We start from the raw sequence: 13,836 nt of genomic DNA, 5'->3' as shown, positions 1-13,836 counted from the left end.
TGAGGTCAAGTTTTTTTAAATAGGACACCCTGTTTATTTGTCTACCATCGAATTTAGCGTAAAATTCTGCATCTAGCCCTAAAGATTTGACGAAAATTGGTGCACTATAAATGCTGCCTAGTAAAAGTTATTAGTGAGAAGTAACTAAACCAGGAGATTTTAATTAGCAAAAACTTTTTTTTAAATGGAATATCCAGTATATTATTTCTCCATCTTATAAAACTATTTTATCCCTTAAAATTATGTCTGATAATGTACACTCTAAAATTGACTGTTTTTAGGAAAATTGCATTTTTAGTTTATGATTTAAAAATATTCACCTTTTTAACAAGTAAACACTGAATATGACAATTAAATTACTTCTAGTTTTTGTGACAAAATCCAACAAGTAATTTTATACCTTTAAAAACCGTAATAAAATAAATAGAGTTGACATTTTCACAGTTTAGGTCATAGTGATTAGTTATTATCTAGACGTATTACAAAGAACGAAGAAGCAATTAAGATCAAGAATTTTTTGATACAAGAATTGACAGATATGATTTTTGTACTGAGTGCCAGTGATAAGAACTGTTTATTCTCACAGAGGATTTATCAACAGAAATTTCCAGATAGAAGACAGCCAAGAAAAGAGACATTGGAAAATTTGCTTCAACGATTTACCAGAACTGGTAGGGTAGCTTACGAAAAAAGCGAAAGGTTGAATAATGCAATGTCACAGGACAACGAGATGACCGTAATGTTAAAAGTTTCGGAAGATCCTCATATCTTGACACGGGAAATATCAAAACAAACCGACATAAGTCGTACTGTCATCCAAAAAATTCTATCTAAGAACAAAATGCATCCTTACCGTATACAGCGAATGCAGGAACTATTGGATGATTATTATGAAAAGCGGTTAACCTTCTGTGAACAAGAATAAATTCAGCAAGACAGAGATTTCTTCAATTTTGTATTATTTCATAAAAATGGGTTTGTTAATAGACACAATTTCCATTATTATGCAACAGATCGACCGCATTGTATACGGTACATGTCAAACAAGGTGGTCATTAAATGTATGGGGTTGATTAATTGAGAATCATGTCATGGGCCCATATTTCTTTGACGGAACTGTTAATGGGCAAGCTTATTTAAATTCCGTACAAAACGAATTACCCAAACTACTTCAGCACTTATCTGCTCATGATAGGCGGCGAATGTGGTACCTACATGATCGTGCACCAGTTCACCATACCCACCGATCAATACACAATTAAATTATGAATTTCCCGGACGATGGATAGGTATAGGAGGACCCTATAAATAGCCACCTCGTTCACTGGAATTACAAAAATGGATTTTTTTGTGGGGTTACGTTAAGGAACAAGTGTACAAAACACCCGCGACTACTAAGAAAGATATGAAAAATAGAATTAAGGAGATTTTTCGAACTGCTGATGTCAATATGTTATAGTAGTAGAACTTTTGAAGATGGCATACATTATTGTATGGAAGTAAATGGTGGTCATTTTGAACATTTAATAAAATAGTTATCTATAGTTTTTAGTTCTTTCTTTCTTTGTTGTTAGTTATTTTTGTTTAATTTTTTTATTTTGAGTTTTGTTGATACCCTATTTATTTTATTACGGTTTTTAAAGGTATAAAATAACTGGTTTGATTTTGTCACAAAAACTAGAAGTATTTTAAACGTCACATTTAGTGTTTACTTGTTAAAAAGGTGAATATTTTTAAATCATAAACTAAAAATACAATTTTCTTAAAAACAGTCAATTTATATATACCTCAAAATATTTTAGAAATGTGTATCTGTGCAAGTGTAACAACTTTTATTTAAGTTTTTTTTTGTATATTTTGTCTTCAGTTAGTTATTGCACTTCCACACAACAAATGGGCCACCCCGTATGTTATAAACCATCGATTGAACTGGGATAATCATGATTGCTTCGAGAATTTTTGTATACGACCGAAAAACTTGTCGTGGTCGACGAATCAACAGCGACTAATACGACTTACGGAAATTTTCCTAAAATTCAGTTAATTTCAAAAAAATGCTGGTCAAGTAGTTTTTGACAAATGATTTAATTTAAAAGATTGTGTAATGAGAAGACTTGGTGAAATCTTGTAGTGTTTGAGTATCTAAAATTTTCGGTATAACTCTCATATTTACAATGGATTTAATTTCTTCAAACCCGCGAAAAAATTATCAATTAATGATTGGAACTAAAACTTGCTTGAAATTACCAATAAATGTTGACTGTGCCATTAAAGCGGTAATAAAATCACATACAAAAATTAAGTTTATATGGGACATTTGAAGGCTTATTAATCGATTTTGTGTTTTAATTATATTTTATACAATTTCACGTATTTTATCAGATTGAAGAATAAAAATTCGATTCATAACAATCAAATGAACAAATTTTACACAACACAAAACGCTTGGTGTAGTTTATTTTTATTATTGAAAGAGTAATAAATTGATGAAACATTTGTAATCCATTGTTATCTCGAACTTATTAGGTAGGTTAGGTCTTATTAGGTAAATCTTTTCTAAGGAAGATCGCATGTATTTTCCTTCAAAGTTTTTCTATTAACTGTTAAAGGACCGATTTTTCACGGTACTTCCAATTTTTCCATAATCAAAGTAGAATTCACAATAGACTGCGCACTGCACCTTATAAGTTCCAACTAAACTAACTTATTAAGAGTACACAACTTGGACCTTTTTACTACTCGTATATAAAAAACGCTAAAATCGTATTTTTGGTGAAATTTGTCTGGATGAAATTCTTGAAATTAAAATAAAGGAAAAGCAAACTTTTATTGGCAAATACATGCTTATTGATTTTATGATACCGATATGCTATCTATAATACATATGACTTTTGAGTAATCCAAACCTTTTTTTATTGTTCTGTAAAGCTTCAGGTTAGGTAGAAGCTCGTCAATTATTAATTGCATCCAAGATGATCCGGCATGGAGATATATTCTAAGCTGCAGTAAATTTTCATTTGGAGCTAACTTTTTCTATAAAAGTACTGCAAGACTATTTTCTTCATGTCACAATATATTGATTTCTTTCAAATCTTGTATGTACTGGTTCATGATCTCTCCTATGCAACGGACAGATTTTGTTGATAGATTCTTGGAAAAATTAAACATTTCAGATGTTATTTAGCTTTTCATTCAATGATATCAACTATACCTTTAATCTATACCTATGAGTCTCATGGAATTTATAGTTCCCTAATTATCATCATCCACTTTCAATAGAAAACTGAGTATAGAATCTTTATGGAACAAAATCACACAAGACACATGATGGTGATCATCTCTTCTTATCACTATTCCATGCTTCAAATATTACTGATCGGTATCTTAATCTTTTTCGCTTTGTTATATTTCTGATATAATTATAACACGACTGATGCTTCCATATTATTTTTCTATTATTATTAATACTACAACTATAATGAGGTGATGAAAATAACAAAACTAATTAATTCACAAAAAACATTCTTTTTCTCTTGTGTTTTTATATATAGTGACATGTTTCAATTTAATTTTCAACGTACTGTACAGGCAGTTAAACTCACAATCTCTGAAAATCAGTTTTTCTAGATCATATTCCGATTTATAAAACAAATTTAAAAAGAAAACTTCTTTCTTCTTTTTAAGTTCCATAATAAATGTATCCCCAAATCCAACAGGTCGCTTTTCATAAAGCTCCATACCATTCAATATAGAAGCGATGGTAGTATCATGGGATGCCATCATTAAGAATTTTGGCGTTGTTTTCGCTAACGTTGGGTTAGTAAATTTGTCTAAATAATTGAAAATATGATCATAAAATGTTCCAACTTTCAACCTCGCAGTCGTCGGTGTAGCTGTTGCAATCGAATATTTTATTCCTGAAAATAAAGCTATTTCTAACATTCTAATAATAAGTGTAGGTATAAAAAAATATATTGTAGCGTACTGTTACCATTAAATTTACTAATGATTAACATAAGTTCGATTCTACCGATGTAGCAGATTATTGTATTGATGACTACCAATTTCAATTCCATTTTTAAATTCAACAGGAATTGCAAAAATAGAAAAAATGTTTGTTTAGTTCTTCATAGAGAAGTGAATATTGTTTGATTTATGCAACAAATCGATTCACGAGTTGTCTGCTAGTCACAATCAGAAAATTATCCACATTAATAGTTCCTTTGTACCAAGAACACATATTTTTCCCTGAGAAAAAAGTACATCTACTAATTCATTATAAATTCACATGATTCGCCACACCAAAAATTTACACTGAAGTTATGCGGAAAATGTTTTTCTTGTGCATTCAAAAAGTTTTATTTGTAAAATTTAGAGGCGATACGTAGGAGGAAGATAATGATAATTATTACATGTTTGATAATAGCACAGTGAAAGAAGGCGAGTAACACATACGAGAACATAAAGAAGAAATAGTTTCAAAAACTCCCACACGACTGGATATTAAAGCAGAAGTAGAATACTTGAAAGTAAAAAGCTAGGAATAATGTACATAATAAATGTTACAACACTGAGACCAAAAGGGTTGAAAGGCTGGATGATAACCAACCAAATATGTCATTTTGAAAAAGGGCCTCTGTGAAGGCAATACAATGAATTGAGAAAAACAAATACAAAGCTATCGACTGATTCTCGATGATTTTTTGACACAGTATACTTGAAAAAACAAATATACAAAATTTTACTTTGATAAAACTTACCTGCAATTTCGTCAAGAGCTGAATGGTTCATTTTCAACACCCATTCAGGAATAAATGATAAATTGTAGTTCTTATAAGCATACATGACACTTCTTAAAGTAGACACAGTTTTGACAGACATATTAGTCCATCCAGAATTATCTTCAATATACTTATATATATTAGAATATTTTTTTTTCATATCTTTATCAATAAGTTCTATAATTTCTTTATTCAATTTGTCATATTTAGCACAAGGTAAATCCATTATTTTTGTTTCGTATCCGATATGAATTGGAATTGGTTGCCACTTAAGTTGAGTATTCCACAGTTGGAAGTCTATTGGCGGGTACAATCCAGCTAATGTTGCTGAAGCTGACATTAACGCTCTATCTTTTTCTGTAGACTCTACGATAATTTCTCGCGGACTATATATTTTTTGCAAAAAGTTGTCATATCTCTGGCGAAACCATTGACCTAGCTTATATTGGCGTTGAATTCCTTGCTGAATAATATGTGACAAAATTACAATACAATAAAAATAAAAGTATATCTATGTTGATAAATAATTTTTCATCAATACAGGGTCCTTCACGACGAGCTGAATCGATATGCATATGAGAAAGTACTGCCACTAGTGTTCTGAAAATTTGCTTGCATGGGTTTTCCGAAATGATCGTTTCAGATAAAATAATTTCAGTTTTCTGAAAATTCCGATTATACCGGAAGTGGACCCAAACTACGTTATTTTAAACGGAATGCTATGGTTTTTATAAAATTTTTGAAATATATACAAAATTTCAATATAACTTTATATAAGGCATAGTATGCCTAAAGTCAACAATTTTTTAAATATTTCACATTCTCGAAATTTTTGAACACATGCAGCCCCCCACTTCGAAGACTTAATTTTTTCAAATGTCAACCCTAAAGAAAAAAATCTAATGAGGTGAACGGGGAGGCCATTGTTGCGGGCCAACGTGTTCTATCCATCAGTCCTCAAAACGAGACTGTAAAAAATTGTTTACATTCGCACTACCATGTGGTGGAGCTCCGTCGTGATGATACCACAGCGGATTCCAATTAATATTTAGTGGGTGTACATAATTTTCTAATATTTCTAGATTTGTTACCTGAAATAAACAAACATTTGAAGTAAAATTCACCCACAAATTTTGATAGTAACATTACCATTCAAATTTTCGTCATAAAAATGTACCCCACCAGCATACTGCCATTTTTTAACGCAGCAAAAACATTCAAATTCCAGTACCCTTGAAACTGTCTTTCATCAACATGTGAGGATTAGTATCACTCCAATAATGGGAGTTACGCCGGTTAAATATTCCATTCTTCTGAATTTTACACTCATCTTGTCAAATTGAGTGGCGTCTAGCCGGATATCGCAAACGGAAAGCATCGCAGGCTCGTTTAATAACCCTATCACATTCCCCGTATATTACCATCAAATTGAAATAATCTTCATTAATAAATCCATTCCGTTTAAAATAACGAAGAACACTAGTCGCTGTATTTTCCCATATACATATCGATTCAGCTCGTAGTGAAGGACCCCGTACATAACGATTTCGATTGAAATCGATTATCCGCAATATTTCCTTTGACGCCATAATTTCCTACAATGGCCTCTTCTGTGGTCGTGATACGGAAATAAACAATATAAAAATATATATTCTCCAACAATGATTTTGTTTTTTAGACAAAATCTACTGCTTATCTGTAAGCATACCAGTACTGGAATGCCGAATAAGCAACTTAAGAAACTTTGAGTTGGAGATGTTTCATTTGTTATTGTAAGTGGCTTTTTGAGGATATATCTTTGACTGGATTCGAGACATTAATCACTCAATATGCAGCAACCAAACACTCTTCGAATCGAAAAAATTACTATTTGAAGTTTTTTCATGATTTTTTCTATAACTTTTCGCATATTCATTATGAAAGTTTTTCTCACCTTTGTCAACTCTCCAAAACCCATTGGCCAATAAGTCAAATTGTAATAGTGATCATTAGGAAATGATGTGAGAGGTGCTCGATCTCCATGCCTATAAATCTATAAAGATACAAAGGAAGAATTATTTGTCAGCTAGTACTATATCTTTGTATTCAAATTTGGTATTAACTGTGGTAAAATCTGATAATGTTTTGCTCTTTATGGTAAATGATACCTTAAAACATTTTGGTTCTATGAGGTAAGGGAACAGTGCAGGAAACAGTTTCTTTTAGTTTTTTTCTGGAAGAAAAAAAACCAGACTACGAGCCGACAACAGATTTAACCATAAACGAGTAAAAAACAAGGCGTCAAGATTTCATATTTTCCAGTTTTCTGTGAATTGATAGATAGACCAATTACAAACATATTGTTACACATATATGAATTGTAAAGAAGTCTTTGCCAGCTATACTATGATTAATTTTTTATTGGGAACGTGGCAAGGAAACGCCAAAGTGGACTAACTTCAATATATTTTCCGAGCTTTCGAATACTTATGTGATATGTTATCGAACTTTCATTATTTCATTATTTTATCCAAGCAACCTACGAACCCAAGAAATTAGAAAGAGGATATATATATATATATATATATATATATATATATATATATATATATATATATATATTATATGATACAAAGTATAAGAAATGAAACTGAAATATACTGCACTGCAGAAATGAAGTGGTTGAAGACAATTTTAGCGATATGGAGAATGATTTAAAAATTCTAGAGCTTTATATGTTACATAATAAAATAAGTCTAACGTAAATAGTTCGCAATTCAGAGGAAACTTAAACAAATATACTCTACAAAGGAAGAAATGGTTGAAATTTATGGAAAACCATTCACTATACAGTATTAAAAATAATTCACTATCACCAAACACCAGAATTTCCACTTTTCTTATCAACAATAGATTTCTCATTTTCATATCATGAATAATTTCTAGAAGTTTCATTTGTTCCATATTTGAGTAAAAAACATGTAAACATACAAAAATTTCACATTTCTATTAGTAAAATGTATGTGTGTGTGTGTGTGATCAGCTACACAGTACTCATGTATATGTGAAAATACGGTCCTGTAACAAAATAATTTATTAGCGTACTGCCCATACTTTTGACCACCAAAACAGCATACCCAAGGCAAATATCCTAATCATAATAACCAATTGCTGACGCTACGTAATAGTAAAATTGATACATTGCCTAATGGATTGGGACATACATGATGTAACAAAAATGTTGGTAACTTGTTGCACTATTGATGTTTTGTACTAAACAAGAAATGACAGAATATTTCTGTTCCTTAAAATCGCATTAAAGATAATTTTTATAACTTCTTCTATCCTAAGACTTCCTTTGCAAGCCAGTTTTTTCCATAGGCAATCCACATCCACAATTGCTAGATCTTCCAAGAATATTTACTGCCTGGGTTGCCATATTTTATAATTTTCTCATTCATTATGGAATTCTAGAGTTGTTTGGTCACGTTTCTCGTATCCTTTCTATATATTACATTATTTACATTTCTTTTAAACATACCATCAATTACTTGTACTATTCAACTTTAATTTTTTACTTGTTAACTCTTATATATGTTTTTTGTTAGTTCTCTTCTAATGAATTTTCCGAAGACAAATGTAAGATAAAGCAAGCAGAAATAAAATTTTTTGCAGTACAAATATTAGAAAATCCATAAATTATATCAAGAAGTTTCACAAAAATTGTTTAGAAAAGCAACATAAAGTGATGACTTCATTTTTTACATTTTCTAGACACCTTTACAGTAAAAACTGTATTCCTCAACCAGTAAGAGGGCACATTAAAAATTCAACGAATTGACTTTCGCACTGTTTTGTTTGAAAACTTAAATGTTTTGTTTTGTTATCTACTTCGCATTTCGCTTACTAGAATGAAACATTCACCTAAAAATAGCATATTTCTATAATGAACTGTTTAAAGTTAATAAGTGTTAAAAAATTATGAATACAAGTGTTGTTTATTTGGATTCTAGTAATATTTCAAACACTCACATATTCATTTAGTCTGCGTTGCTACAAAATGCGCTCTTATTCGTTTTGTATGTATATGTACATGTTTCACAGTACGCCTAATCTCATTAGACTGGTTAAATTATAATAGTCTTATCAGACTTACCACAACTACTGCTATTAGCTCTTCTTTGTTATTAATATTGTCTTTCGATGCATAGCTGTAACTATTGGAACAAATCACCAAGAAAATTATTAATACAGCTCCCATATTTCGTGTTACTAAACTAGAATTACTTGTCACGTTTGTTGTCAACGTGCCAAAGATCAAAATAGTTTTTACCAACAAATCACCGGCAGAACAAAAACTTTCACAATTAGGTGATTACTAATCACATAACTTTTTATATTAATTTATTTTTCAGAAAATTTACAGCGTTAACAACGTAGTTTTACATACGTCAGCGATTCAACAAAGTGAATAAATCTCATTTGTGTATCTGATAACGGTGAATTAGAATATGTTGCGACTTGTTATTTGAATATTTACGGAAATATTTATTATACGATAACAATTTTTCATTTCTTATCGTGACAAAGCTGTTAATGGTATTTCATGATTGGTAACATAAAAAATACTTTGATGACACTGGACATAAATCTAGGATTGAATGATTTGAAAGTTCGTTTATTAACTACATCTAAATGGTGGAGGTCCATCAACTTATTAATACAGCTTAATATTTCTTCTAGAACAAATAAATAGGATTTTAGGGGATGAAACTGAATACCAAATGTCGACTTATGTAAATACCAATTCCACCTGCTCCATTAATTATTCACTGGGTGTAAAGGCTGGCTCTCGTTATTTGATTAAGAATCGTGAACTTATTAAAATGGAAAAATTTGCATTGTTTGTCCATAATAATCTTCAGTTTTTATAAATATTCCTAAAAAATCTTAGCCAATAAGCAATGAGTTTCATTGTGCTTGTAGCTTGATACAAAATCTAAACATAGCATTGTAAAGACTACTACTATCACAATCCTTTAGTAACAATCGCTATCGACCACTATTACTTACAAAAATTACTAAGAACATATATTGTTTATTCCTGCTAAAAACCGTAAGGATAAAATACGAGGTGTCATGGAAACACATCTATTTCAACTAGTATATCTCATACCCTCATGTATTCAGATAGCTTACTAAATACTAAACTGTTAATGGTGATAATGTGGTAACTTCTAAGATGCTTACCAACGGATATGAACGATTTAAAAGTGTAGTTGAGATAGTTCAGGATAAGGAATAGTCGGAACGAAAGGAAATATGAAAAAAACTAACACGTTCGTTAAAACAGGTGATTGACCATTCTAGAGCATAGTAAAGAACTTGAAATCTAATAAGAGTGTGTACTATGTGCTAATAAACAGATTAACGACTTCCTTTTCCAAAATTTTGATGCCACGATGCGCTATTTACTTCCATACATATCTGCCTTACTAATCAAATTTATCAACATGTGACTTCTGCTGTTTTTCAATAACAAAAATGCTGAAAGCAATACATTCTTGACAATAAAGATACCACCACGGAACACAAGAAAACCAATTTGAAAGAGGCCTTCAAGTCATAATGTGGATTGTTACTTTGCTAGCCACGTGCAGTACTTTGAAGGAGATTAATACAAATTTCATGATACCTTCTCTTGTTTTCAATAAAATAATTTACCGTATTTTTCACACCTCGTATTGCTTTGAATCCTAACAAAATATTCAGTTGAATAATTTATGGAGTACTTACCCAGTACAGTTCTTGTATTTGTTAGGAAACATTGGTCATACAATTTCTTGTTTCATCATAGAGTTGCGTTGCGTACATGGACACGGTCAATAATTTGACCACTATAACATACTGGAGTCTTAGAAAAAACATAGATTATCCATATGTACCTAGACATACATTACAACAATTTGAGAGTTTTTAATAGTTTTGATTGTTGTTTCATTCATACGAAAAGATTTACCTGTCGAAAATTCTAATTAAAGGCAGAGGCTATATAGCTAATATCGAAATTAACAGTTTAATATTTAAGTATAAAAAATTAATAAAATATAGCAAGACAAATTGATCAATATAACTTTGAAGACATGAAGATATACTATTATGTTTTAACTCTTAAGTAATATGGATACTCAATATATTATTACTTTTGTTAAATTTAGGATTGTACTTTTATAATAAAACAGTATACCAATTTATGATAAGGTCTACCGTTGAAAAAATAAACATATTCTTATTAATATTTCTTAAATATCGTCATATTAATGAGTAGTTTTTTCCATAGTTGAGGAAAATTTAACTCTCAAAAACCTTTCAAAAACGTTCTCAATTAAAAATTAAATAACAGTCAAGGCTTATTACATTTTCATTCGGATGGTAATAAAATTGGAGAATTGTTTATCATTTTCACAGTTATTTTGATAATATTGTAAACGTCAACCAAAAGAATTTATTAAAAATATCCGACTGCGTTATTGGGAAGTAATATTTATATTTCTTCAAGAAAATATACGTACAGCGAGTACGAAGTACCTGGCCCAACGAAAGCACAAAAATTTTAGAAAAAATATTTTTATTTTTCTCTTTTTAGCTCCATACACAAGCGATATTCATTAAGATCGATAACTTTTTTTCATCAAATCGAGCCATTTTTCCAAATCTGGAAAGAGAAAATAATCCGAGAGGGCTAAATCTGGCGAATAAGGTGCATGAGGTAGCAACTCAAACTGTAACTCATCAATTTTGACCATTGACCATTGACGGATGTCATACATGGCGGCATTTTTCTTGATGGAAAACAACACTTCTTCTTAGCCACATGCAGTCATTTCCAGTTTTTCCTTTCCCAAGATAGTTAATGAAAATTATCCCACGCGCATCCCAAAATACCGACGTCTTTGGAGGCGGTTCTCCATTTGCAGTCCATTGTTTGTTTTTTTGTTTCGAGTGTGAAGTGATGGACCTACCTTAGATCCATGGTTATGAAACCTCACAATAATTCGTCTTGATTTCTGTGACAAACACTCGATGGAAACATCTTCAAGATAATGTTTTTGTTCCATTGTGAGAAAACGCGGTATCCATCTTGCGCACAGATTTCTCATGTCCAAATTTTCAATTAATATGCGATGTACCGCACTTTTTGAAATGCCTACTATGTCTGCTAGCTCGCGTACTTCCAGTCGACGATCATCCATTACCACTTTGTGGATTTTCTTCAACATGTCTAGAGTCGTCACCTCATTTGGTCGGTCACTGCGATACTGGTCTTTGCAGGTAATAAGGCATCGTTTAAACTCGATATTCTACTGTTGATGACGAAGAAGCAGTATCACCAAAAGTAGGATATAATTCAGCTTTTATGTTGATTGGGCTAATGACTTTCACTATTGATGACTGCAAAACGAAATATTCGTGGTGTCTTGAAACATATTCTGAATAAATTGTATAGCATTATTTTTCAAGGAACCACCGCCATCTCTAGATTAGGCCAGGTACTTCTGGGTCCACCCTCGTAATATGTTTTCAAAAGCAGATTATTTCTACCTCGTTATACGAAAATGTAGTATACTTATGCTTGTTACAATAAGGTAATGACTATTGAAAGCATCTAAATTACGTATATACACAATACTTTCATTATAATTATAGAAGACAGAGAATAGAAAAAAATATGTTTGTCACATAACAAATATAGACAAAAATCGTTATTTAGAATCATATAGAAGGAGCTTGAGAAGAAATATGTCAAGGATTGTTGTTTAATGAAAAATATATTGGTGGTAACAGATTCAAGTTTGGAAATTTATTATTCAGTTCAAAATTTATATTAGAGGAACTAAAAAAACAATTGAATAAAACACTACTCAATACTTTCGGCGATTATTGAAAGAATAATGTTGGTTGTTTAATTTATATAGTGATACATGCCATTCAATAAAATGTAATTGAAAGTATTTAAAATATACTCAAATCTCCATTAATGTAGGTTTGCTGCAGTACCGAAAATTACTACTTCGGCCTTATAATAAGTAATTACAATTTGGAATAAATGGAAAAATCAAATTATTCATGAAAAAGAATAAATAAAACAAGCTTTTCATTAACTCATAGAGTAAAACTAACTTGGCCCCATGTCAATATCTGAAATCACTATGTTTATCTATTTAAAAAGATTTTCTATAAAGGCTTCCGGGGCTAGAAATGTTTATGGACATTCTATAGTTGGAATACTAGTGCTATTTGTCTCCATATAAAAACAGTTTGATCAGGCTCCGAACAAATAAAAAATAAATATTTATTATTCTGTATTTAAATAACGTACACATATTTCAAGAAAAAACAGGTTTCCTAAGAAATTAAATGAGAGACAAAACTGAGAACTGTACATTTAAAGGTTGGTCTTCGGTTCTGGTGAAAATATAAAAACTGACACATGAGGTAAAGAAGTAACAGATTCCAGGCCCTAAAATACGATGACATATATTGCAGACTTTTGGAATTCAATCATTTTGGAATTTTTAGTATAAAAGTTTCGAAATCCCCTGTAATCTTCCTGTTTGACGAGGTTTGGAATGAGAATTAGAAATTAGGATTGAAATTTATCATTATTAGTAGATGAGGTAACTCCTTTTAGCTTTCCTATATTGAAGGTTATTGTTTGCAATTCTTCAATTAAATTATATGAATGAAAAATCACACTCTTCGCTTCGTAAATAATATTCGCAATTCTCTATCCAATGAGTTAAAAGTCACTATTTTTTGTCATTAAATATTAATTAATGAGAAGATTGTTATGTCATATTTTTAACATTTAAAGTACGTATATTATCTGTGTTTCTATTTTCTCAAAACGTTTTGCCGCATATACTAGCACAGATAAAGATAAACTTGACGACCTTCTGTGAATAGCTGAAAAAATTTTATAAAAAATACTGGTATTCCAATTTTCGGAACTTCTAATAAAGAATAATTAATAGCAAATAATATATTTCCATATTATTTCCAACTTTAGTAACAA

General features: G+C 30.7%; 1 protein-coding gene across 1 annotated transcript; it reads right to left on the bottom strand.

The window, feature by feature from the left end:
* Positions 1-3,431: 3,431 nt before the first annotated feature.
* Positions 3,432-9,248, bottom strand: LOC130451434 (prostatic acid phosphatase-like). The gene is made up of 4 exons (XM_056790446.1): positions 8,917-9,248; positions 6,715-6,813; positions 4,761-5,244; positions 3,432-3,917 (listed from the first exon to the last, which is right to left on the bottom strand). The coding sequence occupies exons 1-4, from the start codon at positions 9,019-9,021 to the stop codon at positions 3,511-3,513; spliced, it is 1,095 nt and encodes a 364-aa protein (XP_056646424.1). The 5' UTR covers positions 9,022-9,248; the 3' UTR covers positions 3,432-3,510.
* Between the last annotated feature and the right edge of the window lie 4,588 nt (positions 9,249-13,836).

This window comes from Diorhabda sublineata, chromosome X (genome assembly GCF_026230105.1).
Source record: "Diorhabda sublineata isolate icDioSubl1.1 chromosome X, icDioSubl1.1, whole genome shotgun sequence".
Classification (NCBI taxonomy): domain Eukaryota; kingdom Metazoa; phylum Arthropoda; class Insecta; order Coleoptera; family Chrysomelidae; genus Diorhabda; species Diorhabda sublineata.
The sequence above is the reverse complement of the archived record's forward strand: the minus strand, read 5'-3'. Positions and strand labels throughout refer to the sequence as shown.

Coding starts and splice junctions, on each gene's coding strand:
- LOC130451434 (XM_056790446.1), bottom strand. CDS start 9,021: ATGGGAGCTGTATTAATAATTTTCTTGGTGATTTGTTCCAATAGTTAC. Junction 6,814..8,916: donor AGCTAATAGCAGTAGTTGTG/GTAAGTCTGATA, acceptor GTATCTTTATAG/ATTTATAGGCATGGAGATCG. Junction 3,918..4,760: donor AGCTCTTGACGAAATTGCAG/GTAAGTTTTATC, acceptor CTTTATTTTCAG/GAATAAAATATTCGATTGCA.